The 26,098-nt window shown below is 45.1% G+C and overlaps 1 protein-coding gene across 2 annotated transcripts in view; it reads right to left on the bottom strand.

Annotated features, from left to right (window-relative positions):
- Positions 1 to 173: 173 nt before the first annotated feature.
- GABRR2 (gamma-aminobutyric acid type A receptor subunit rho2) overlaps positions 174 to 26,098 on the bottom strand; it is a 40,567-nt gene continuing 14,642 nt past the window's right edge. Inside the window, exons 3-10 of one of the 2 annotated variants that reach the window (XM_032409291.1) lie at positions 11,452 to 11,519; positions 9,723 to 9,946; positions 8,854 to 8,936; positions 8,514 to 8,654; positions 5,314 to 5,466; positions 4,089 to 4,285; positions 1,271 to 1,521; positions 174 to 474 (exon numbers count right to left, since the gene is read on the bottom strand). In XM_032409291.1, coding sequence (XP_032265182.1) covers positions 441 to 474; positions 1,271 to 1,521; positions 4,089 to 4,285; positions 5,314 to 5,466; positions 8,514 to 8,654; positions 8,854 to 8,936; positions 9,723 to 9,946; positions 11,452 to 11,519 — 1,151 coding nt within the window. In that variant the 3' untranslated portion in view covers positions 174 to 440. Of the gene's footprint in view, positions 1,522 to 4,088; positions 4,286 to 5,313; positions 5,467 to 8,513; positions 8,655 to 8,853; positions 8,937 to 9,722; positions 9,947 to 11,451; positions 11,520 to 26,098 lie in introns of both variants that reach the window. The other variant, XM_032409290.1, reaches the window with a different exon arrangement.

Genomic DNA, 26,098 nt, shown 5'->3' with positions numbered 1-26,098 from the left:
AGAGGTTCACTTGAGTTAACTAGCAACCCATAACCTAAATTAGGGTTAAGAGAAATGGTCATTCACGACTTACTGCAGATTCAATTAATCAGATTGCTTTTCTAATCTGAGCTTAGCTACATTAGAGGAAAGTCATTACCTTGTGGAAGGGAGAAATCATTCGAGGGTGCAGGGCATATCTGGTTAGGTAGAGTTCCAGGGGTGGGGGCAGGGCTCGGACACAGGGACTATTAAGGACACCTGTCTGCTGGGAGAGAAGCCCAGAAAGCGAGGTAGGATGGAATATGGAACACATTTCCACAGCAGACCCATGGCTCCTTCCTCGCCAAGACCAAGTTCTGTTATCACCAATTCTCAAGTCCTTGTTCCTCTCCCCACCACTAGACTTGTCTTGCATGGAGATTCCAGGAGAGCAGTATTAAGCTGGCTTCATGAGGGTCTCATAGGAGACTGGAAGTGCTTTTCCAGACAGACCTAGGAGTAAAAGCACCAGCAAACAGAATGGATCTGTGGGGTCAGTGGGGGTTGAGGAAGGGCAGAAGTACCCTCTGCCATACATAGAATGAGTCCAGGCTTAGAGAAGTTCTCTAAGAAAAGAGACTTCTATTTGTTCATTTCCACAGGACCTGGCACAGGGTGGGTACTCAATATTTAATGCATGGTTGAATGGATTGCAAAATCAGGAGAGTTGCCAGACTCACCCAGGTCTCGTTTCCTATCTGGGATCTGAGCTTTTTTTCCTTCCTAGGTAGGCACTTAATCTAGTTGTATGGGTTTACAGATTTTTTTTATTCCTATTTTGAATCCTATTTCCCATCTCCTATCCAGAAAGCCCCTAAGCTTGCCTTTTATTCTTTCCTGTCCCTTCACAACTGAATCCTAGGCTTCATTAGGGTCTCAGACTATCTAGGAGGCATTTGAGTCATTTTTTATAGGAGGGGGCTCTTGTGAACCTGTTTACACACAAGAACAGAAGAAGTCCGAAAGAGGTATGAAGTAGGACACAGAACACAGCATTAATGAGGAGCAAACCCATGAGGTCAGGGGAAGGGCAGCTGGAGGGCCCGCTCTGGGAGGGAGCGCTGCCATGGTGGTCTAGGAGCTACCGCTCCATCTGGTGAGGGGAGCATGGTCAGCAGTTCCATGTGCAGAGGGCTGGCCAGGCCCCATAGATATCTATGTCCTTTCCCAGGCACAGCCTCGGGGCCCCTAGGAAAACACTGACCAATAAATTAAGTTGAAAAATATGTAAGAGGCAGGAAATATCAACCTGGAGTATTTGTCAATGGCGTGGGCGTTCTGGAAGATGCGAAGACCCATGTGGCCCTTCAGAAGCCCCTTCTTCCTGGAGGAGTTGGATTCATTGCTCAGAGCCAGGTGGACCACTATTTTGTCTTGTCTTTCTTCTTCTGTCAGAAAATGGCTTCTTGGGTACCCGGCCAGGCTGTTGGCCTCAGACTCACTGTAGCTTCCATCCAGCGTCATGGTTCTTGAGTGAAGCATTCCACACATGCAGGGGAACTGCGGGCAGCAAACACAAGGAAGGTATTAGGCATGTTTAGGCCTTGTGGAGGGGCAGAGGTGGTGGCCTGGGCCCAGAGCAAAGCCCCATGGCTACTCAGAGCCACAGAAAGGCAGAACTAGAAGGACCTCCAGAGATCACTCAGTCCAACGACTCTCTACATATTAGAACTCTCTGCATATTAGAATCACCCAGGGAGCTCTTTAAAATGGCCACATCCAGGCTTCACTCTCAACTAATTAATTTGACACTATCATATGATCTCATTTATATGTGGAATTTAAGAAACAAAACATAGGATCATAGGGGAAGAGAGGAAAAAATAAAACAAGACAAAACCAGAGAGGGAGACAAACCATAAGAGACTCTTAATCATAGGAAACAAACTGAGGGTTGCTGGAGGGGAAGGGGGCTGGGAGGGATGGGGTAACTGGGTGATGGACATTAAGGAGGGCATGTGATGTAATGAGCACTGGGTGTTATATAAGACTGATGAATCACTGACCTGTACCTCTGAAACCAAAATACATTATATGTTAACTAACTGAATTTAAATTTTAAAAAGATGAAAAAAAAAAACATAATAAATTTGAAGATCCCTAGGTGATTCTACAATGCAGTGAAGGTCCAGAATCACTGATTTAGTCTAAACGTCCCCATTTGCAGAGGCAAAAACTAAGACCCAGTGAGGCTATACAATTCTCCTGAGATTACACAGCTAGTGTCAGAGTCAGGACTTTAAATGCACACATTCTGGGGGTACCTGGGTGGCTCAGTCAGTTAAGCCTCTGACTCTAGACTTTGGCTCAGGTCATGATCTCAGAGTCATGGGATTGAACCCTGCTTCGGGCTCTGCGCTCAGCTCAGAGTCTGCTTGAGATCCTCTCTCTACCTCTCCCTCTGCTCCTCCCCCTGCTCTCTCTCTCTCTCTCTCAAATAAATAAAATCTTTTAAAAATATATTTAAAAAAATAATAAACCCATACATTCTGATTCCAGTCGTGGGTCTCCACGTCTTTGTGCATGAATCAAAAGATGATTAGTTAGGAGAGTGTCCTTATTCTAAAGAGTTACATTTAAGCATAAAAGTTCATGGTGCCTGCAATGCATTTTTAAATGGTTCAACTGCACGGACAAAAGTACATTTATATGGAGAAAGAGCTCACACAAAAATGGTAAAACATTAACAATGTTGGGTGTAGGTACAGAGTCTATGGATGAACATTATCCTATTTTTCAACTGTTTCTGCAAGTATGAAAATGTTTACAAGAAATTCTAAGTTGGAAGGAAGGAAATAGTTTCACTTCTCCCTACCGTTTGAGTCAGCAGAGAGTGGGCTACCAGCGGGCTCCGGCTAACAATTCATGGGCCCATACTTGGCACGTGAAGGCTTGCTATTTTTCCAACAGCTCTATACAGGAAAGTTCACCGGGTTATAAATCAAAAATGTTTAAATATAACCCAAAAGCACTTGACAATGACCAATGTGCAGATTATTGAAAATTTGAATGAATACTTAAATGCTAAAGTAAAAAAGGTTTCAATAGAATTTTAAAAATAAATTCTTAAACAATCTAGCCTATTTGGAGACAGTGTAGAAATATTTAGAAAATATGTAGAATGTTGAGAATACATTTTAAAATATATATATTTAATATAATATATTTAGGTATAATGTGGGCATTGGAAGACTATTTTTGAAAAGGCAACACATCCTCTTTTCCTAAAATTTAAAGCTCCCTTATATTAAGCCACCTAGATGTGCATAAATGTGGGATTTTCATATCCCCTGATCTTTATACCTTCTAGCTGAACACCCATTTTGATTAGTGCAATGATGACCAATGATTTGGTAACAAGTTGGCATTTTATTTCCTGCTGTGATTAATAAGAGTCTGAATATGAATGAAATGGACTTTCCCTCCCTGTGTCAAAGGCCCACGCACATTGCCTGAATTCCCCCATTTGTATCCTATCTCGTAACTAACGTAGGTTGGTATAGGATAGTGCAGTACCATGTAGATAGCGTAGTTATTTCCAATGAGTCTAAAGGCTAAAGTTGTATGTGACTGAATTTTTAATTGGTCAGAGCACAGATAAATACAGGAGTTTTTAATTCTAGAACTCTCCCCTTGTCCAGTCAAAGCACCTGGAGGCACCTTCCCTAAACATGTCCAGTAGTAATAGTGATACTTTATGTCTGTCCAGAACCCCGCAGTTTCAAAACAACTTTTGCACGCATTACGTCGCGTAATCCTTACAACGACCCTGGGACGAAGGCGAGGTGAGGACTGCGTTCTACCTTTCTTAGAGATGAGGAAACAGAGGCCCAGCCTAAGTGGCAGAGTTGGACCTAAGACCCCCAAGTCTCCCTGTTCCTAGTCTTGGTCCAAAGACTTTCTGCTTTCTGGGATCCTTGATGGAAGAAGCTAGAACCTATTCTAAAAGAGACCCTCCTCCATTTTGCGCAAACATCGCCCTCCTCTACACGCCACCCTCGTCCCCGCCATTCTCGTGCAACCAGGAGCCTGGGCGCGGACGAGGAGGTGAAGGGAACTCGGCTCGCCTTCTCGCGCAGCTTCCGCTCCTTGCGCTCCTGCACGGTGGTCAGGTAGTTGACGGCTGCGTACTCCAGCACCGACAGGAACACGAACACGAAGCTGACCCAGAGGTAGATGTCTACCGCCTTGATGTAGGAGACGCGGGGCATGGAGGCGTTCACGCCCGTGATGATGGTGGACATGGTCAGCACGGTGGTGATACCTGCAACATGCAGCGATAGGTCAGCCGCTGACGAGGGTACGGAACTGCGCCCCACATGGCACGGAGTCACCGTTTTACATTCTCCCTGTCGGAAACCCAACGGGAAATCCCCCGGGGCATGGAAACATCCACGCTGTGGATCTGCTCCACAAGCAGCCGGCGGCTCCGCACACACACACACACACACACCCCGCCCCCCACACCCCGGCCAGCTCGCTGCTGCTGGTCCCCTTTGCCTGTCAGCCCCTCGGGGGCCTGGGGGTGGGTGATGTGGCTCACCGGATCAGCAGCGCTCCGCGAAGGACCCCGTCGGATGTGGAATTCGAAACAGTGAGTGAAGGACCCCTCTAAAGGAAACTGGCCACGCCGCAAGGAATGGCCTCATTCCCTCTCATCTGAGCCACACTGATTAAGTCTCCGAGGACTGTGGAAATTCCTGGAGGCCTGTCACGCTAGCTTCATTGTGCCTTGCTGGTTAAACCCTCACATTTCTTGGAGCCCAAGCCGATTTCCTCCAAATTGACAATGATGAGCTGTTAACGTTCCCTCTGGAATTTCGGGTCTGGGAGGACTAAAACCGCAACTCTGGGGAGTACAGCCCTCTCCCTCCCCCCAAATCCCCTAATCCCCGCCCTGCCTTCAGACTCTCAGTCTGTCCAACCAAGGCCAGCAAACACAATTTTTGTATTTACAGAATAAGGTTTTGGCATTTGCAGAATTGTCTTATTTATCGAAGTACTGAGCTCTAAGACTGCTGGTGGGGGAAGTCTATCCCCCAAACAGGCTTTATTTTTCTGAAGTGATTGGAGCAAAGTTGACATAGTTTTAGCTCCCTGTGGTTTCTGTGAAGTAGTCTAGGAAACGCAGAGCAGCGTGTGAATGGTGAAGGCTGCAAGCGGGAGGAAAGTTTGCTCCTTTGGGCTCTGACAAACCATCAGTTAACTCTGGATGATGATTTTACCTTTTCTCTTTATAGTGACCTGCTGGAAAATATAGCCACCCCCCCACACCTTAACACATGCTTTTACCCAGTGAAACTCTGGCGGGCACAGCTCTGCGGTCGATCCAGAAGGACACCCAGGACAGCATGACCATCAGGGTGGCAGGGAAGTAGGTTTGGAGCAAGAAGAAGAAGATGTGGCGTCGCAACGTGAAGTTAATGTACAGACGGTTGTACCAGCCTGGGGGACACGGGAAGAAGCCAGTGAGGTTCAGTTTGAGAGGTAAAAACAAACTCCTTCCCTGGGAGCCTTTCCCCCACCCCCACCCCCACTGCTCTCCTCTTCAGCAGAAAGTTAAAAGTTAATGAACAATTGACTTACTATAATACATCTCCTTTCTAAAGTCTAAGCCCTCTATTAATAAGTGTCTTGCCAGTATCTAATGCATGTACTGTTTTATTCAATGTACCTAACTTCTCTTCTCTTCCCCTAACATTTTGGGGAAAGGTAGAACGAGAGATGTAGGTTTAGTTGCTGGTTTGTATTTGTTATTTGCAACCCCCAACCATATTTCCTGAGGACTCACTGCTCAGGAGGCTAAGAAGTGGGACTGGTTCTATTTTGTTGAGTCCAATACCACTGAGGCAGGAGCCAGCAGAGCTGGGCTCTTGTCACTGTCCCCTCGGTTGTAGATTGGTCAGCTCAGCCAGTCTCCACATATATCACGGGATGGATGGTTGTAAACAAGGACTAAAATGGTAAGGTGTCAAATGATCCACAAGATCGATACCCAATCACTGGGACCAAGGGTGGCGTCAAGGGCAATATAAATGTCAAAAGTAACTTTTGCAACTGTGTGCACACACCCACCCCACGCCCATTCCAGCCCAGCCTGGGATACTGACTCAGTAGCTTGCAACAGGGCCCGGAAATCTGCTTGTCAGACCACTCCCCGGTGGTTTGGAGGCAGGAGGACGGCAGGCTGCCCCCAGGAAAACGCTGCTGAGGGAACAAGGGCTACCTGGCTGGTGTGGAAAGTTACCGCTGAATCAGGTAAGGGGAGGGTTGGATCACTAGGGATAGGCTGGAACGATAGGATGGGTCCAGACAAGCTTGACACACGGTCACTATGTAGGTTCCTTGGTTGTCTGAATGAGCTAGGTGCTTTTAGTGGAGTGAATAGACACATCTTCAGATGTGACAGACACTCCTAATCATTTATTCATCCCACAACCTTTGCCCCGTCATGTCAGCTTTATTTTCCCTACTTAAATTGGCACCCATGAAGCAAATCACATTGTTCCTTAGGTTTGTACAGGGTCTTTCTGGAAGGGCTGAGAGTTGCCTTCATTCTGTGAGGGACTATTCCACTATCCTTTCCTCTTAAGAAAACCAGGGAGAGTTGCCTTGGAAACACTAGGAGGGAACCAAGAGCTTTAAAAATGTATACTCTGTGTTCCAAACAGCACTCTGTGGTGAGATGGCAGCCCCTGTGGGGGGAGGGGGGATGATAAACCTGCTTGTTGGTACATGGTAAGTAATGGGAGGGGAAGATGCATTTTAATCTGGACTCTAGAAAGGCTCAAGACAAACAAACAAGCTTCTATTTGAATATAGAAAACATCTAAGGGGAGTACACATAGTGACTAAGGCAGATTGGCCACTTATTAGCTGTGCAACTTCAATAAGCAGCTTAATCCTTCTGAGTCTCAGTTTTCTCATCTGTAAATTGGGGGTAATAATATCTACACCATAGGTTTGTTGGGTAGAAATTAGTTAATTCAAATAAAGTTCTCAAAACAGTGACACATAGTAAAAAGTTATAGAAGACATTCTTAAAAATGGTTTTAGAAAGAGAAAGAGATTGGGTTTGAACTTGCCAAGAAGAGATGAGAAAGGAAGATTGTGTGGCAATACATACCCGTGGAGAAGGGAAGAGAGTGATGAGGATGAGCCCTCTGGGCACAAAGGGAAGCCGGCTTGGGCTGTCCGGACACTAAAACCACCTGGACTGAGGCTTGGTCTTTTTCAGTGTTTGATGTTGGGCACAGAGGGGCGTGCGTGGGGGCAGGGGAACAGGGAGATAGATGGGGGACGTGCAGGGGCAGATGGTGGCATGAAAGCTCCGCACGGAAGGGCCTGGGCTTCTCGGCACACGGACAAGGGGGGAAGAAGTGAGAAGTCCCTTAGGGTCCTGTAGCTACTTGCAGGGCTGTCATGGGGTGAACTGTGTCCCTCAGAAAGATATGTTGAAGTCCTACCTCCCAGTTTCTATGAATTGTGACCTTATTTAGAAATAGGGTCTTTGCACATGGAAGCAAGATGAGCTGAGGGCACGTTGGATTAGGGTGGGCCATAATCCAATGGCTGGTAGCCTTACAGAGGACGGAAATTCTGTGGACACAGATACATAGAAACAGCAGCATGGGAAGACACAGAAAGGGACACGGAGAATGCCACGTGACAACCGAGGCAGGCATTAGAGCAATGCAGAACCCGCCAGAAACTAGTAAGAGACAAGGAAGGGTTCCTCCCTACAGCCTAAGGGGGGAGCATGGCCCGCAGACTTCTGGCCTCCAGAACTGTGGGCAAATACATTCCTGTTGCTTCAGGCCCCCAGATTGTGTTTATTATGACAGCCCTCAGAAACGACGACAAGAACTAACGGTGAGATTAGAGGACTGACAGGTGCACCCTCTCAAAACCTCAAACACGGCCCGGGGTCCAGGATGAGTTACACTAAACATTAAAAATAAAGCTATAGGGGTGCCTGGGTGGCTCAGTTGGTGAAGCGTCCGACTCTTGATTTCGGCTCAGGTCATGATCTCAGGGTCCTTAGATGGAGCCCTGAGTCAGGCTCCGTGCTCAGCGGGGTGTCCGCCTGGGATCCTCCCTCCCCACTGCCCCTCCGCTACTAAAGTAAGTAAATAAATAAATCTATAGATCTAAATATAGGTAATAGATACATTTCCTCGGAAAGCTATCATCCATATCATTAAGTCAAACAAATCAGACTACAGAATAGCATGTAAAACAATTATATCATTAAAGCAAGATGTTTGCAAGGGTGTGTGCTAAATTGTTAGGAGTGGTTGCCTCTGGCCATCGGATTTCAGAGGACGGCAACTTTTTAAATTTCTGCTTCCAAGTGTTGCTTATGTTTTGCAGAACTATGCATTACTTAGGAATACACATTCATTCTCACTGGCAGGGGAAAAGTTCAAGGCTGGAGGGTTCTAATGTATTTTCTTCCACATTCGGATCAGCCCGTGGCAAACATTAGCTACCAGTGCTGCTGTAGAAGGCCAGTCTGGAAGTGGTGTGAAATTTCTGAATCAGAAACTGGGACAGGGAGATCTTCTCATCGGTTTTCAGGGATTCATCCCCATTCTTCCAATACAGCATCAGATCTTCATCTGTATATGCATCTTTGGGGAAAGGAAAACAAGTTAATTCGACTCCTTTGCTTCTGAGGTGGCTGAAGGCACAGGGAAATCCTACACCAGCCTCGGAGTGAAGAGGCCTTACCACGGGCAGGCAGTACTCAGTCTCAACGGTTACTAAAATGGCACAGAGATTGGAGCGGGAACGAGGCGGAGATTTGTCATTAGGAACGCTGATACTTACAGCTTTCCAGCTCCAAAGAGCAGGTCTGGGAGTCCAGGGGAAAGTGGCTGAAGTCCATGTTGCACATGGCAGTGACCGTAATCCTAGGCAACCCAAACAAGCATGTTGGCTCGTGCAGAGAGTTCTTGGCTCATACGCCTGCCTGGAGTAAGGAGAACCCCGACACGACCAAGAGCAGTGCCTTCTCACACCTACTGCAGAAGTTTGGAAACCCCGGTCTCTACGTTGCAGGACCCTAACTTTTAGAGTTCTGTCTTCCGCAGCATGTGTTAGCAGTGCTCTGCGGGGCCCCAGCCACTGAGGGTGTTGGCCGTCAGGGGCACACACTTGCACCCTTCTCTGCGCGTGGCCCTCAGCCAGTGGGCCACCTCCCCTAGACATGCCTGGGAAGTTATGCCCCCCCCTCCCCGCCCCGCCACCCCAAGGCTATTAGCAGTGACTTCTGGCGAACCGTACAAGCAGGCCAAGAAGATGGGGAATAAGCCTGCGTAATCACTCATTAGCCCAGAAGCCAGTCCGCAGTAGCACTCAATAAACAGTAGCTCTTGTTGTCTTTTTAAATCTTTATAACCGATGAACTGGAATCCTAGGCTCTCGGGGGTGGAAGGTACACAGAAGGTCATTGGCTCCCTCAACTCACTCAGGCCCACCTGGTCTCCTAACCCGAGCTTAAGCTCCCCGATGACTGGGAAGTCACTGGCTACTAGGGTGACCGTTTCGTCTTCAGAGACTTCTAACAGACATCAGGAGGCTCCTGCCATCTGTAGCCACAGGCCCAGCCACGGTGACAAGCTCTTCAGGGCCAGAGAGACTGACCAGACATATTAGAATGGCGCTGGACCAAGAAACGGTGAGCCCGTGGATAGTACCTCATGCTGTAGAGCACGTGCCCGTCCGGAAACACCCTCAGCATGATGTTGTCCGTGGTGGTGTCGTGCGTGAAGGACCGTTTGGAGTGAACAAAGAAGACGTCAGGGACCCAGATCTTCTTTACCAGCCGGCCGTCGAAGGTCATGCTCTTGTTGCTGGTGCTGGGAAAGGCCAGCCTCTCATCCTTCCAGTAGTGCCGCAGGTACAGGGTCATGGTGAAGTCCTGTGGGAGCCCGAGGTGACACCAGACAGAAGTGCTTAGAACGTTTCCTTTCTTACCATCAACCCGTCAGCAACCAAAGCAACAGACACCCGAGGCTCAGCCGCAGGACGGTGGCTGCCCGCCTCCGCCGTGCTGCTATAGTAGGGAAGACATTGGCTCCTTGTGCATCGTGAGGTGGGAGCCCTGGACGCTGAGCAGCCCCTCCTGCAGGCGTCACGAATGAAACCTGCAGCCGTGAGGCGGACAGCCTGGCATGGGGGCCAGCGGGGCGGATTTCCGCGGCGTCCTGCTCTCTCTCACCCAGACTCGTGCACACGGGGCTCCTTTCCTGTTGGCTAAGCATTCAGTCTCAGGTGAGTGGACACTGGGAGAAACCTGCACAGTCAAGTGTCCTGTTTAAGAGAGTTTCTATCGTGGGTTTTGCAGAATCTTTGAAGGCAGAATTGTGTCCTGCGTGCCATTGAATCCCCAGGCCCTAACTCGGTACCTGGCAAGGCACAGAGTAGGTGATCAATAAATATTTGCAGGATGGAAAAATGGGGGGTGGGGGTGGGCAATGAATGGATGAAGGCATGGACAGCTGCGTATCTACTATAACTTCAGACTGAAAGCTCGTTCTGTTAAACAGTGTCTCCTGCCTTAAACCAAGAGTCTTGCACCTCTGCCACAACCAGAGGATACCAGGGCTAAGTTACAAGTGTGAACAAATAAGTACCCCAAACATCCTCTTCTGGGAGCAAGGGTGGAAAGACGCCTGGTGGTGGTGGTGGTCTCAAAGTGTAGGGCCCACTTCTGCTTTACCAGCACACCTCTACCCCTCCTGGCTGTCCTGCAGGGTCACCTGTGGAGGGGAGCACCCCCACCCGCCCAACCCTCCACCCCCACCCCTTCCTCACTTTGTGCTCCACTGTTTCAGTTTGTGTTTGTAAACCTCCTGTTTCTTCTGCCTCCGGGGCCCTTCCCCTGCTCTTGCTCTGGCCCTCCCCACGCTGTCTCCTTAGCCGTCCTTCAGGTCTCAACTGAAACAAGGCTTCTTCAAAAGCCTTCCCTCACTACCAGATCTTGGTGGACACTGCCAAGGATTGCATAGGGGAGCCATGCTCCAGGCGGGCACTGGAGAGCAGAGAACGGCAGAATTTCTGTCTGAAAATGTCCACCTCCCGTGATCCTCCAAGTGGGGTTCATCTGACCGGTCCCATCATGTGGGGGGTGTGTCCAAATGTAAGGGGCTGGGCCTCACTCCCAGAGACTGATTCGGGAAGTCTCCGGTGGGGCCCAGGAATCTGCATTTAACCAACTCCCCGAGTTACTTTTACCCATCTGGTCGAGAACCTCTGCTCTATGCTTCGCTGCACCTGAGCCAACTTCCGGCTCCCAGTTTTATCCCCTGCAGTCCTGGCCCTGCCCACCCAGGCACGGCCCGCACCCATGCAGCCACAGGTGCTCACAGAACCTTAACCTCGGAACCCCGCACCCGAGGCTGCCCCGCCGAGGCCACTGCATACCATGTCCACCTCCGAGATGCTGTCCAGGCTCTCCACCTGCACGTCCACGCCTACCGGGATAGCGGGGCCTGCAGAAGGGCAAAGACAGCTGGTGAAGGCACATTCTGCCTACCACTGGGTCAGCAACCCCGCTGGGGACAGCCTGCCTGGAGCAGGGTGAAGCAGTAATTCAAATTCTATGAGGGTTTTCTTGCTTCTTCCTGACGTGATGGGTGCCTGAGCTTTCCTCCTGAGGGTGGAGACTGTGTCTGCTTTATGTGTCTTTCCTGGACCAAAGTGGATGTTTAATCCATGTTTGTTGCATGATTCGATGAGCTGGATTACTACTTTCTACGTCCCAGCTCTGTCTCCGTAGGGTAGAGAGGATAATGCTCTAGTGTTTGAGTCGGGACCCTGGTCAACTGTTCTGCCTGCTGTGACATCTATAAAGGGCAGATGAGGCCTGAGAGCCTTGGACCCGGGCCTGGGACACCAGTATGCCCGGGGCTGGATTCATTCGGTCAGTCACTCAAACCATACCTCCCGAGTACCTAACAGATAACTGGGATCCTGCCCCCAGAAGCCTTCAGTCTGGTGTGAGAGACCATCTCTGTGCAGTTAGATCACAGCCAAAGGCAATACTGTACAAGATTTTTAAATCCTTCCAGGACGTGTCAGAAGAGGAGTAGGAAAGTACATGGCACAAGAGCTTGACACTCAATTCCATCTGGCCCGTGGCAAGACTTCGAAAACTGTGTTTAGCTGTGGATTTAGCTATGACTTCCTGTTCTATTTCTTGGGCTGGATGCTGGTTACATTCACTCTGTGATAACTTAATGGGCTGTCCGCTTACAGAGTGTATACTTTCTGTATGTTATACTTTCATAGATTGTTTATTAGATTTTAGTATATTTTTTAAACCTAGAATGGGGAAAACCAAAAACCTGTGTTTGTCAAGCATATTAACAAATGCTATTATACTCTTAGACAAAAAAAAAAAAAATATCTCTGAGAGAGTCAGGTGGCAGGTGTGCTGGGTTTCCTGGGGGGGGGGGGGGGGGGTATTGTCTAGAGGCCAGCCCCGCTGCACCTTGAACCTCTGAACCCCAGCCAGGGAGTGCAGGACCAGGCCATGCTGACCCACTGTGGTCTGAGCAGGGAGAACCTTAGGGTGGCTGAGGGAGTCTGGGTCTTAGGAATGAGAAGGTCTAGAAGGCACCGAGATTTTGGTCATGGGCAGGAAAGGAGGATCAGAGACCCTGACATAGAGTAGGAACCAGAAGGCTCAATCCTCAGTTCCAGCCCAAACTGGGAGGCCGGGGCTCCTCATGGAGGCGGCCCAGGACATTGGATGAGCTCACTGACTCCCCCAAAACTTCCCTGTATACCTGCTAATACTTATAATCTCACCATTAAATATTTGTTTTTTGAGCTCAATAGAATGGAAGCATTTTATTGATTACTAGAGGGATTTAGTGGATATTTTCTGTATTCTTAAACATGTAAGCAAATGAGTACAATGCTTTATTTTTTATTTTTACTTTTTCCCTCTCAAATCAGGGTGTAAACTGCTCTTTTTATTTTCCCATGTTTTTCAACTGATGGCTTAGGTCAGGGTCCATGAGAAGTCCCTGCTCTGTGTTTTCTTCTTATTCCAGGCTCCAGGGATTCTTTGAAGGTGGGGAGGACGCCCCCTCCTTAGGGCTGACTAGTCTGCCTTTCTCCCCGGTGGGGCTTGCAACATGAGGGGGATCTTCAGGGAGCCTGGCCAGGGTTCTCTCCTAGTACCCAGACCCTGCCCCCCCCACGGGGCCACATGCTCCCAGCACAGCCATCGGGGAAGTGGGGCTGGTTAATTTCCTCATCCTCTGGATCCCTTGTTAGCCAGAGATGTTAAAATGGCCCAGAGTCTGAGCTGTTAGCTCTGGTATTACTGCCTCTCACGGAGGTGTGCTGTATGTGACCCACTCTCCTTTCCCCTCGCTTCCTTTCTCTAAAGTTCCAAGTGATCTGCCACATCCAGTTGTTCCAAGAGCCAAAGGGAAAAAACAATATAGCCATCACCTTCTTTGGACCTACCTCCCAGTGGCCTGGTTTTCAGATAATGGGCACAGTGTTTGAATAGGAGCTGGTTTTGGCAAAGGACTTATTCAAGATAAAATATATCAGCTTTCTTCGAGTCTGAAACTGTGTCTTTCTGTTCTCAGGGCCTGCCCTGCTCTCCACAGCTCCAGCTGCCCTTCTAAGAGAAATTTTGATAATGCCTGTGAGGGTGGTGTCAGCGCTCTGGAGGTCCTGCCCACGTGGGAGTACAGGTCAAGTTCTCAGGAGACCTGGGTTGTTGAAGGTAAACAATCTGTGTGTTCAGGAGACTCTAAAGCTGCGTTCTGGGGACTCATACCTCAAGTCTGAACAGAACCAATGCCCTGTCCTCCTTGGTCTGAGTGCAATAGAGTTGACTTTTGTCCTTGACCTACCCCACTTCCCAGGACTAATGCTTCCAGGCTCTCCTGAACTCTCTATTTTGTGGCCCTTCCCAACCTGATTTTGGGAGAAATTCTTCCAAATTACTGGTCATTCTCCTCCTTCCTTGAACAATTTTATGTTTTGAGTGGGACAGGGTCCTATAGGGTGTTAGAAAGAAAACAGTCTAGTTAAATTAAGTAGGCATTCGTGCCTTGGTCTCTTCACACCGCTGTGGGTTTTTCTGCTTTGAGAGAGGGATCTGGTAAACCAGATCAAACCAAACAGAAGTCACTGGTGGGATTTCAGGCAGTATAACCAATGAGGTGAAAAATTCAAGGCAGCATAAGGGAAATACATGTGTAGCCAAGGATTTTCTTGGTTCCTAGCCTTTCTACCATTATTTTTCCTCACTTGGCCCTAAAAAGCACATGTTAGGAATTTATCCATTTTTTAAATTAAGATATATGTCATTTATTCCCCACTGACTCCAAGAATGAATGTGAAACAGAATTTTCAGAAAAACTAAAACAGAGAATAGGCCAAAATATGTCCTGCCCTAAATGAAGATCTTTTTCAAGCCAAAGGAATGTGATCCCAGAGGGAAAGCTGGAGATGCAAGAATGAATAAAGAAAAACAAAAATTTACATATGCATAATTCTAAGTAAACATTGGCTGTATAAAACAATATTAATAATGTATTGTGGAGATGAAAAAACTAAACAGAAATACAAGCAAAAATAACATTTAAATGAGGAGGGCTATAAATGGAGTGAAAGTGTTCAAGGTCTTTGCGTTGCCTCGGAGAACAGTTAAAGTAGCTAATTAACAGACTAGTATGAGAAGCCAAGAGTTCATGTTGTTTTCTGGGGAGCCACTGACAAATAGCAAGAGTATGTGTGTTCAAAACTAAAATAGGAAAGCTTAAATAGGAATAACCAAAAGTAACCAATCCATAAGAAAACAAGGAAAGAAAAAGAAAGAACACAGAATTGGTTGGACAATAAAAAAGAGTAGGATGACAGGTTTAAAACCAACATGTAAATTATTCCTAAATATAAATGGACCAAATGTTCCATTTAACAAACAAATATTGTCCAACTTGATAATTCAACAATGCTAAAAGTTTGTCAGACTGGATCAAGAAACAATACCCAACTTTATGCTGTTTGAAGAGACACACTGAAAATATAAGATACAGGAAAGTTGAACATAAAGAATGCAAACGATATTACATGCGAATACTAACCGTAAGAAAATGGGTGTAGTTATATTATATCAAATAAAGTAGAAAAAGAGAGATAAAGAGGGTCATTTCGTAGTAATAAATGACTCAATTCACCAATAAAATATAAATATAAATTTGTGTGCATTTACTGATGTAACCTCAAAAGGCAAAAATCAAAAGTGGACAGAATTGAAGGAGAAACAGACAAATTTACATTCATAGTGGGAGATTTTAATACATCTTTCTCAGAATTTATAAAACAGGTAGGCAAAAAAATCCCAGTAAGGACATATAAGATGAAAACAAATTAACAAACTTGACATAACAGACATGTTTAGGACAATGAATGCAAAAACTATATAATAAAAATTCATTTCAAGCACTCGTTGAACATCTACAAAAAATTTACCATATACAGTGCTAAAGAGCAATTTTGACAAACTTTGAAGGACTGGAATTGATATAAACTGTGAACTCAATGAATGTTAGAAATTAGCAACAAAAATATAACTAGAAAATCTCTATACATTTGCAAATTCAGCAATATACTTCTGGAAAAACTCATGGGTCAGTGAAGACATCATAATGAAAATTAGAAAATGTTAACAAAATGATTTTAAAAATACTACACATCAAAACTCATGGAATGCAGGCCAAGTGTTTCTTCCAGGGAAATTTATAACCTTAACCATCATCTCAGAAAGGAAGGAGAGCTTAAATTCAATGAGGTAAGCATCCATCTCTAAAAGTTAGGAAAAGAACAGCAAATTAAAGTAGATAGAAGGAAATAATAGAGGTAAGAAGAGAAAGCATTGAAATAGAAAACAAACATACAACTGAAAGGATAATTAAAGCCAGATATTGGTTCTTTCAAAGGACTGATAAAAACCAATAAAACTCTAACAAGATTGATCTTGCCAAAAGGAAAGCAAAAATAGCCACTATCAGGAATGAAAAAGGCATCACTGTATAAGCTACAAACATAAAAAAGATTAAAAGACATTATTCTGAACAACTTTTTGCCAATAACCTTTAAAATTTAGATGACATGAACAAATTACCAGGGATATACAACATATCAATCAACACTGATAAGAGGAGAAATACAAAAACCTGAAAAGTCCTATAACTATTTAAAAAAAATTTTTTTTATTTAAAAAAATTTTAATTTAAAAAATCTTTAATTTAAATTTTCCCACAAAGAAAATGATAGATCCAGATGCCTTCACCAGCAAATTCTAGCAAAGGTTTAGGAGGAAATAGTACATCTTACATAAATTTTTCCAGAGAATATCAAAAGAATATTTTAAAAAATCAAAATACATGTCAAAAGATACCAAGTTATTTTATGAAGTTAGCCTAAGGATGTACAAGAAAGCAAAATTACAAGTCAATCTCACCCATGAACATAGAATCAATAATCCTAAACAAAATATTAAGCTGGATCCCTCCAGCAATATATTTTTTTAAAAAAGGTAAATCACTTCTAAATCAGGTTTATTCCAGGAAAGCAAGGTTGGTTTTTTTTTGGGGGGGGAGGTTTGCAAGATTGTTTTAACATTGAAAAATCAATCAAGGACTTCCACGTTGAGTAACTGCAAGCTAAGTAATTCACAGTAATATTTCTACTGAAAACTAAAAAGCTAGACAAAATATAAAAATTTCTTTCTGAAGATTTTGAAATTAACAAGTTAAACCTGGATTAGGATGTGAGAGAGAAACAGAGGCCCAAGGAGATGTGTTCAAAATTTGGATCTATTTCTCCTGGGGGAATTTGCTAACTCAGGAAGGCAACTGAGAAGCTGAAGGAAGCTTTTGATGGTTTTGGGAAGCTTCAGGGCTGGGATTAGAGACCAGGGCCCACCAAACAGTCTAGCTCTATATTAGGATCCCCAAAAGTACACCCTAGCAATGAAGGTAGATAGGCCCTTGCAGGGTGTGCAGCTCATCTGCACACAGTCTCTACAAGTGGGTTAGTTCTCTGGAGTGGAGTAGCCTCAGGCAGACCAGGGTATTAGTGCTACCAGGTACCTGGTAGAAATAAACAGAAATCCTCTCTGGAGGAAGATAGCACCATCGGAGGTCTCCAATTATTTCTATTAGAAATATTGTAAATATAATATACAGTTCATAATAAAAAAGTAACCAGGCACACAAGAAAGTAAGACACAATAACCAGCAGAAAAAAATAGAGAATAGAACAAGAGGCTTTAGATATTGAAATAGCATAAACTTTAAAATATCTTAATGTACTAAGTGCAAAGAGATTAAAAAATTAAGATGGAGAATTTCTGCATAAAACTGTAAACTATAAAAATAGAATCAGGGACACCTGGGTGGCTCAGTTGGTTAAGCGACTGGCTTTGGCTCAGGTCATGATCCTGGAGTCCCAGGATCAAGTCCCACATCAGCCTCCCTGCTCAGATGAGAGTCTGCTTCTCCCTCTGACCCTCCCCCCTCTCATGCTCTCTCTCTCTCTCTCTCTCAAATAAATAAATAAATCTTTAAAAAAAAATAGAATCGGCACCTGGGTGGCACAGTCGGTTAAGTGGCCGACTCTTGGTTTCCGCTCAGGTGGTGATCTCAGGGTCATAAGATCGAGCTCCACATGAGGCTCATGCTCAGCAGAGTCTGTGTAGGTTTCTCTCTTCCTGTCCCTCAGCCTCTGCCTCCCACACTCTCTTTCTCTCAAATAAATAAAAAAATAGATCTTTTTTTTTTTTAAGATTTTATTTATTTATTTGACAGAGAGAGAGAGAGAGACAGTGAGAGAGGGAACACAAGAAGGGGGAATGAGAGAGGGAGAAGCAGGCTTCCTGCTGAGCAGGGAGCCCGATGTGGGCTCGATCCCAGGACCCTGGGATCATGACCTGAGCCGAAGGCAGACATTTAACGACTGAGCCACCCAGGCGCCCCTCTTTTTTTTTTTTTAAAGATTTTATTTATTTATTCGACAGAGAGAGAGAGACAGCGAGAGAGGGAATACAAGCAGGGGGAGTGGGAGAGGGAGAAGCAGGCTTCCTGCCAAGCAGGGAGCCCAATGCGGGGCTCGATCCCAGCATGACCTGAGCCGAAGGCAGACGCCCAACGACTGAGCCACCCAGGCGCCCCCCCAAAAAAATAAATCTTAAAAATAGAATCAATCAATATAATTTTCCATATTAGCAGAAAAAGCCTTTGCTAAAATCAGTGTCCATTTTGGACCCTGAGGAATAGAAGAATAGAAGGGAGCTTACTTAATTTGAAAAGTGATAGCTACCAAAAAATAGCTACAGTAAATATCATATTTATTTATTTTTAAAGATTTTATTTATTTTTTAAAAGATTTTATTTATTTATTTGTCAGAGAGAGAGCACACACAAGCAGGGGGAGCGGCAGGCAGAGGGAGAAGCAGGCTTCCTGCGGAGCAGGGAGCCCGATGTGGGGCTTGATCCCAGGACCCTGGGATCGTGACCTGAGCCGAAGGCAGACGCTTAACTAACTGAGCCACCTAGGTGTCCCTTATTTATTTATTTTAGAGAGAAATAGAGAGAGAGAGAGAGAGAGCACAAGCAGGGGGAGGAGCAGAGGGAGAGGGACAAGCAGACTCTGCGCTGAGTGTGTAGCCCTACGTAGGGCTCAATCTCACTACCTGAGATCATGACCTGAGCCAAAATCAAGAGTTAGACACCTAACCAACTGAGCGCCAGGTGCCCAAGTAAATATCATATTTAATGGTAAGTGTTGTAAGATTTCCTTTAATACTGAGGATGCCTATAAATGCCACTTCTATTCAATACTGTTTTGAAAGGACTATATAGTACAATAAGGAAGGAAATGAGAAAAAGTTATGACAACTGGAAAAAAACCAAAAATGCAATTATTTGTATAAGATTGGGTATATAATTTTTTAATTAGCAGATAAACTATTAGAATTAATAAGAGATTTTAATAAGGATGTTGAATACAGAGTCAATATACAAAAATCAAAGTTAGAAAAGGAAATTTTTGCAAAAAATGCCTTTAACAATAGCATCAAAAATACCTAGGAATAAGTACCTGAAATAAATCTAACAAAATATCTGGATGTCCTCTATGAAGTAAACTATGAAATATTATTGAAAGAAATTAAAGACCTAAATAAGTGGGAAAATAGATCATGTTCCTGTATTGGAAGATTCAATATTATAAAAATATGAATGATCCCATATTGATCTATAGATCAATGCAATTCTAATCAGGATCTCATTAGGTTTTCTTATGGAACTTGACAAAATGATTATTAGGAAATTCAAAGCAGTCCATCTTGAAGAAAAACAGGGTGGGAAGATGTGCTCTACCAGATACCAAGATTTATTATAGAACTACAGTAAATAAGAAGCGAAGGACTGGCATAAAAATGGATACATTGACAAATGGAACAGAGTAGGGAGTCCAGAAACAGATACACATATTTAAGGACATTGACTTATTATAAAGATATCACCACAGGTCACTGGAGAAGGAAGAGTATCTTTAATAACTAATGTTGGGACAATTGGCAATACATATGCAAATCACACTATATGCAGAATAACTCCAAGTGGATTATAGATCCAAATGTGAAAAGCAAAACAATGAGCTCCAGAAAGTAACAGAGGGGAATATATTCTTATCTCGGCAGAGCAATATCGGGACACAAAAAGCACTAACATTAAAAAAAGATCGATAGATTTACATTGAAATTAAGATTACCTAGCAAAACGAGTATTTGGTGTTAGAAGTCAGGATAATGGTTGCCCATGATGGAAGGATAATGACAGGGAGAGGAGACTTCTGGAAATACTGTTTCTTGATCTAGGTGCTCATTAATGAACGTGTTCACCTTTTGAGAATTTACTATGCCATACACTTATGATTTGTGTATTTTTTCTGTATTTATGTGTTACAATTCAATAAAATATTTTTCATTGAGCGGCGCCTGGGTGGCTCAGTCCGTTAAGTGTCTGACCTCAGCTCAGGTCATGATTCCAGGGTCCTGGCATTGAGCCCTGAGCCCCGAGTCTGGCTCCCTGCTCACCGGGGAGCCTGCTTCTCCCTCTCCCTCTGCCACTCCCCCTGCTTGTGCTCGTGCTCTTTCTCTCTGTCAAATAAATAAATAAAATCTTTAAAAAAATTTTTTCCACTGAAGAAATAAAGAACTCCTCTTTATCAAAAACGCCACCGTCAAAGAGCTCATATGCAGAATATATAAATAATTCCTAAGAGTCCCACTAAGAAAAAGTCAGACAGGGGCGCCTGGGTGGCTCAGTCGTTAAGCATCTGCCTTCGGCTCAGGTCATGATCCCAGGGTCCTGGGATCGAGCCCCGCATCGGGCTCCCTGCTCAGTGGGGAGTCTGCTGCTCCCTCTCCCTCTCCCCCTGCTTGTGTTCCCTCTCTCGCTGTGTCTCTCTCTGTCAAATAAATAAATAAAAATCTTTAAAAAGAAAAGAAAAAAAAGTCAGACAACCCAATACAAAAATAGGCAAGAGACTTGAATAAGCATTTCAAAAAAAGAGGAAATAAACACTAGACATATAAAATAGACATAACTCCATTTGAAACACAAGATATTACTACTCTATCTAGTCTAATTGACCAGAGTCTTAGCTTAAACCCCGCCTTTCTCCTAGGAGGATTTCTCCAACCCCCTAATTGAGGTTCCAAAACCCACAGTGTCCTATTCCTTTCCTATCAGAACACTCATCCACTTACCCCGTCAACCACTGGGGAGGAGGGTTGTCTTTCTGCTTTGTCAGCCTACAAAATCTGCACTGGAGAAAGCATCTGAAACACCGGCACCCCCACACATTAGAGGAGGATGGGGCAGTTAGCATATCAGTAGCCAGCAAGACCTGAGGATAATGGCACAAGGTTCCTCTCAATGTGTGGAAGCAGAGCAAGGGGGGGATGTTGCAGGCTCTCTGGTCCCACGGGTGGAGAAGAAAGTGGTCATTTACCAACTCGGGTTAAGGAAGCAGGTCCCTGAGTTCCCCACTCCCGTCTTCTCCAACCAGTTCACCAGGGGGTTGAGGAACCTCTGCTGTAGGAATGATAAGATCAGAAAGTGGAAGATAAGCCCAAGAAAGCCACCTGGCCCTCATGGGGGCCAGAAGACAGATCAGGCTCCAGAGCAGGAGAGTGGGCCATTTCTCTGTCCCTCTGGTCCCCCACCTGGCCTTGCATTTCCTCCTTTGCCCTCCCTAGGTATGCCACCTCCCAGCTACCCCGAACTGCTTTGCTCATGTCTGTGCTTTGTTATTCTCTACTGATGTCCTCAGGTGGAGGTCATCTGTGCAAGGCAGGCTGGGGTAGTTATACTGAGCTCCATGGAGAACCTAGGGACAGGTGCAAGGATTCTGTGACCCTCCTGATGTCGCATATAACAGTGTGTGTGTGTGTGTGTGTGACAGAGAGATTATCACTATTCTGGGAAACAAACAGATTTTCAAAGGACTCTGTGATTCCAAAAAGTAAAAAAATAAATCCATTTTGTTAGCTAGGCAGGAGCTGAGTTTTGGCTCCATCATTTACTAGCAGTGTCACCTTGGGCATACATAAGTTGTCTGTGCCTCAGTTTCCTTATTTGTAAAATAGGTATAATATACACCAACCTCATATAGTTGTCATGAGGATTGAACGTGCTAATCCACGCAAAGCCCATGTAAGGGTTTGGCATGTAAGATGTTCTATAAAGAGTTATATTGTCACTGTCATTATTACTGTGGCCTATCTCACTTACCTAGAAGGTAGAGCCTGAAACTTACTCATTGCTATTTCCCTCAGCACTCACAGAACAGAGAGCCTGGCCTGAAGAGGGCTTAATACACATCGGGGGCAGGAATGACCACCACGCTCTCAGCATGCATGTCGTCACTGAGGGGCCGCGCTGCAGATCTGACTTCCCAAGGAAATCACAGGTGCCCTGGGTGTTCTGCCCGCCACACCAGCATACCTGCCCACTGCCCCTGGATTCACGGCCAGACTCGGGTCCTGGACTGTCAGCCAGCCCAAGCCATAGGGGAAGTGCCGCTTCACTCACCTCCTGCAGTATGAGCGGACGATGCTACAGAACGAAATGGGAGGCCTGACAACAGAAAAATCTCTGTGGGCCACACTTGAAGAAGGGCTGCCTATTATTAGCGTGCATGCTCCCCGTTACTAAGGAGTTACAACTTGCCACTTTCAAGTGAGAGAAAAACACCTCAAGGGTTTGTCAAAAGAAATGCTGTGGTCAGCGAATTAATCAGACTCGTCTGGCAGTATCTTTTTAAAAATTAATTAATTTTAAAATTCCTGTATAGTTACTAATCGGTGGCTCAGTTGGTTAAGCGACTGCCTTCGGCTCAGGTCATGATCCTGGAGTCCCAGGATCGAGTCCCACATCGGGTTCCCTGCTCGGCAGGGAGCCTGCTTCTCCCTCTGACCCTACCCTCTCTTGTGCTCTCTCTTTCACTCTCTCTCTCTCTCAAATAAATAAAATAAAATATTTAAATAAATAAATAAATAAATAAATAAATAAATAAATAAAATTCCTGTATAGTTAACATACAGTATTATATTAGTTTCAGGTGTACAATATAGTGATTCAACACTTCCGTACATGACCCAGTGCTCATCATGGTAAGTGCCCTCCTTAATCCCCATCACCTATTTCATCCATCCCCTCTGGGAACCATCAGTTTGTCCTCTATAGTTAGGAGTCTGTTTTGGGGTTTTCTCTTTTTTTCCTTTCTTCATTTGTTTTTTTTTAATTCCACATATGAATAAAATAATATGGTATTTGTTTTTCTCTGATTTATTTCACTTAGCATTATACTCTCTAGATCCACCCATGTTGTTGCAAATGGCAAGACTGAATTCTTTTTATGGCTTAGTAATATTCCATTCCGTCTTTATCCATTCATCTATCAGTGGACATTTGGGCTGCTTCCATTATTTGGCTATTGTAAATAATGCTGCAATAAGCACAGGGGTGCATATATCTTTTTGAATTAGTGTTTTCACTTTTTGGGGGTAAATACCCAATAGTGGAATTACTGGATCATATGATAATTCTATTTTTAATTTTTTGAAGAACCTCCATGGTGTTTTCCATAGTTTGCATTCTTATCAACAGTGCAAGAGGATTCTCTTTTCCCCACATCCTCACCAACACTTATTTCTTGTGTTGTTGATTTTAGCCATTCTGACAGGTGTGACGTAACACTCATTGAGTTTTGATTTGCATTTCCCTGCTGATGAGTGATCTTGAGCATCTTTTCATGTATCCATTGGCCATCTATATGTCTTCTCTGGAGAAATATCTGTTCATGTCTTCTGTCATCTAGCAGTATCTTTTCAAAGATACTGTCTTTTCAAAGTCTTTCCAAGGCCTCTTTTTATAACGAAATTTTCTCAGACTTGTAGTAAAATGAACTGAAACAAAAAAACGAGACCTTAATAACGATTCTTTATTTCTCTTCTTACTTTGATGTTTTGGGTGTCACAGTCTTTCATAGATGGGCATCACAGCTTACTCTGAACAAGGCCTTCCATGTATGCAGAGCTTCCTAGTGTCACCACACCTTCACCAGCTGCCTGTTCATTCATTCACACCTGCATTGCCCACATCCACCAGACCGTGCCCTGAGGGGCGAGGTTGGGAGTACAGAGATCAAGAAGACACAATTGCTTTCTCCAGGGGCGCCTGGGTGGCTCAGTCATTAAGCGTCTGCCTTCGGCTCAGGTCATGATCCCAGGGTCCTGAGATCGAGCCCCGCATCGGGCTCCCTGCTCCGCGGGAAGCCTGCTTCTCCCTCTCCCACTCCCCATGCTTGTGTTCCCTCTCTCGCTCTCTCTCTCTGTCAAATAAATAAATAAAATCTTAAAAAAAAAAAATTGCTTTCTCCAGGTGACTAAAATTCACTAAGGGGGACAATGAGTTCTGTCTCAGGACACATCACAGAAGCGGTAATAGAAGCATCTAGGAGATACTACAGGGGAAAGCTCAGTTAATTCTACCCAAAGGCACTGTAGAGAATTTCACAGAAGAGACAACTTTTGATTAATTCTGGCAGTGGGCACTGGAGAAAGAATCACCATAGGGACCGTGTTCGGGCTGGGCTTCGAAGCGGTGGTTACTTCTAACAAGTCGTGAGGGAAGAAGGGCACTTCTGGTTGTATGAACATTGTCAGGAGGTGCAGGGGAGTGAGGTGGATAATTAACCCACACTTCTCAGATGTGAAAAAAAAAGCAGTTTCTTTGATCTTTCTTGCAAAAAGATCATGCCTCAAAGTGTGAACAATTTTCAATTACCAGTTAACAGCAGCTCAGTCTAGTCTGGTTTTTAAGGTGTTTCAGATTTCCTATCACCTTGGGTGACCTTGCAGCATAGAGGAGAGAGGGCCCTCGCATCCGCGCTGGCTGGCCTCGGCCATGAAGTACGTGGCCCGGACTGACCCCTGGACTGGTGTCTGCAGAGATGCAACAGACACACGGTCTTTTGGCAAACCCATGGTCCCGCCTTTTGTCTCCAGGAGCAAAACCCTCCCACCCGGTGGCCTGTGTCCAGACCTGAAGCCTGTGCTGGTCTGCTGGTCACTTCAGCATTCTGCATCAACTCACTAAGGCAGTGCGCGCGCGCGCACACACACACACACACACACACACACACACACACAGCCTCTCCCATGCTATGCCAAGGCAGCAAGCCATCAGCCTCCCTTCCCTACCACATCCACAAAGTTCTTGGGTTCCCTCAGAAAGACAGACTGGTGCTCAAATGATGAAAAAACTCTCTGTTGTACCGTTCCAAAGAGGGACCGGGTTACTTCAGAGAGTGTCATATGCTGTTTGTTCCTTTTATATGGAGCTCAAGAAGGAGCAAAATAATTCATGTGATAGAAGTCAGCATAAGTTACCCTTGGGAGGCACCAACTAGGAGGGGATATGAGGGGGCTGCTTGAGGAGCTGGAAATGTTCTATATCTTGATCTGGGTAGTGTTTTGCAGGATAAATATTTATGTATGTAAAAATTCGAGCTATATACAAGATTTATGCACTTCACCTTATATACATTCGTGGTAGGCAGAATAACGCCCCCGATAAAGATGTTTATATCCTAAGCCGCAGAACCTGTGAATTTGTTAGGCACCACATGGCAAAGGGGAATTAAGGCAGCGGCTAGAACCAAGGATGCTAATCAGCTGACCTTAAAATAGGAAAAGCAGCCTTGATTATCCAGGTGGACCCAATTTAATCACAAGGGTCCTTAAATGTGGAAGAAAGAGACAGAGTTCAGAGTGATGCAATGTTTGAAGAACTTACCCAGCTGCTCCTGGCTTTAAAGACAGGAAAAAAGCCAGGAGCCAAGGAATCTGGGCAGCTCTAGAAGCCAGAAAGGGCAAGAAAACAGATTCTGTCTGGAAGCTCCAGAAGGGAGCACAACCCCACTGACACCGTAAGTTTAGCCCAGTGAGACCATTTTGGACTTCTGAACAACAGAAGCATAAGATAATAGATTTGTGTTGGTTTACGTCTCTAAGACCTACAGAGCACTAATACAGTGCTCACCTCAAGAAAATATTTTTTTAGAGACAGAGTGTCCTGGGTGGACGGGGGAGAATCTGGAATCAGTGCCTCTGCCCCTGCGTGAACAGTGAAGAGTGTGTTCGTGTACTCAGTAAGTACAAGGTATGCGTTCCACCGCTGACTCACCGAGGAAACAGCCTCGATCCCCTGTCCTGTGAAAATGAGTTTGCCTGTGAGCAGCCTTGCCCTTTTCCACGGACTCTATGCTTAACTGTTTGGGGGAAACCCCTCAGATATTCATCACTGAGAAAGGTTAGTAGGGCCTGTGCCGATGCTGGGTGGGCAGAGACCCCAAGGAAGGAAGTGTCTGCTGTGGACTGAATGTTTCTCCCCCTGCCTCCCCCCACACACACACCAAATACGTATGTCGAAGCCTAGTTCCCATATGATGGGGTTAGGGGGTC

The sequence above is a fragment of the Phoca vitulina genome, unplaced genomic scaffold (assembly GCF_004348235.1).
Source record: "Phoca vitulina isolate PV1807 unplaced genomic scaffold, GSC_HSeal_1.0 scaffold11, whole genome shotgun sequence".
NCBI classification, from domain to species: domain Eukaryota; kingdom Metazoa; phylum Chordata; class Mammalia; order Carnivora; family Phocidae; genus Phoca; species Phoca vitulina.
The sequence above is the reverse complement of the archived record's forward strand: the minus strand, read 5'-3'. Positions and strand labels throughout refer to the sequence as shown.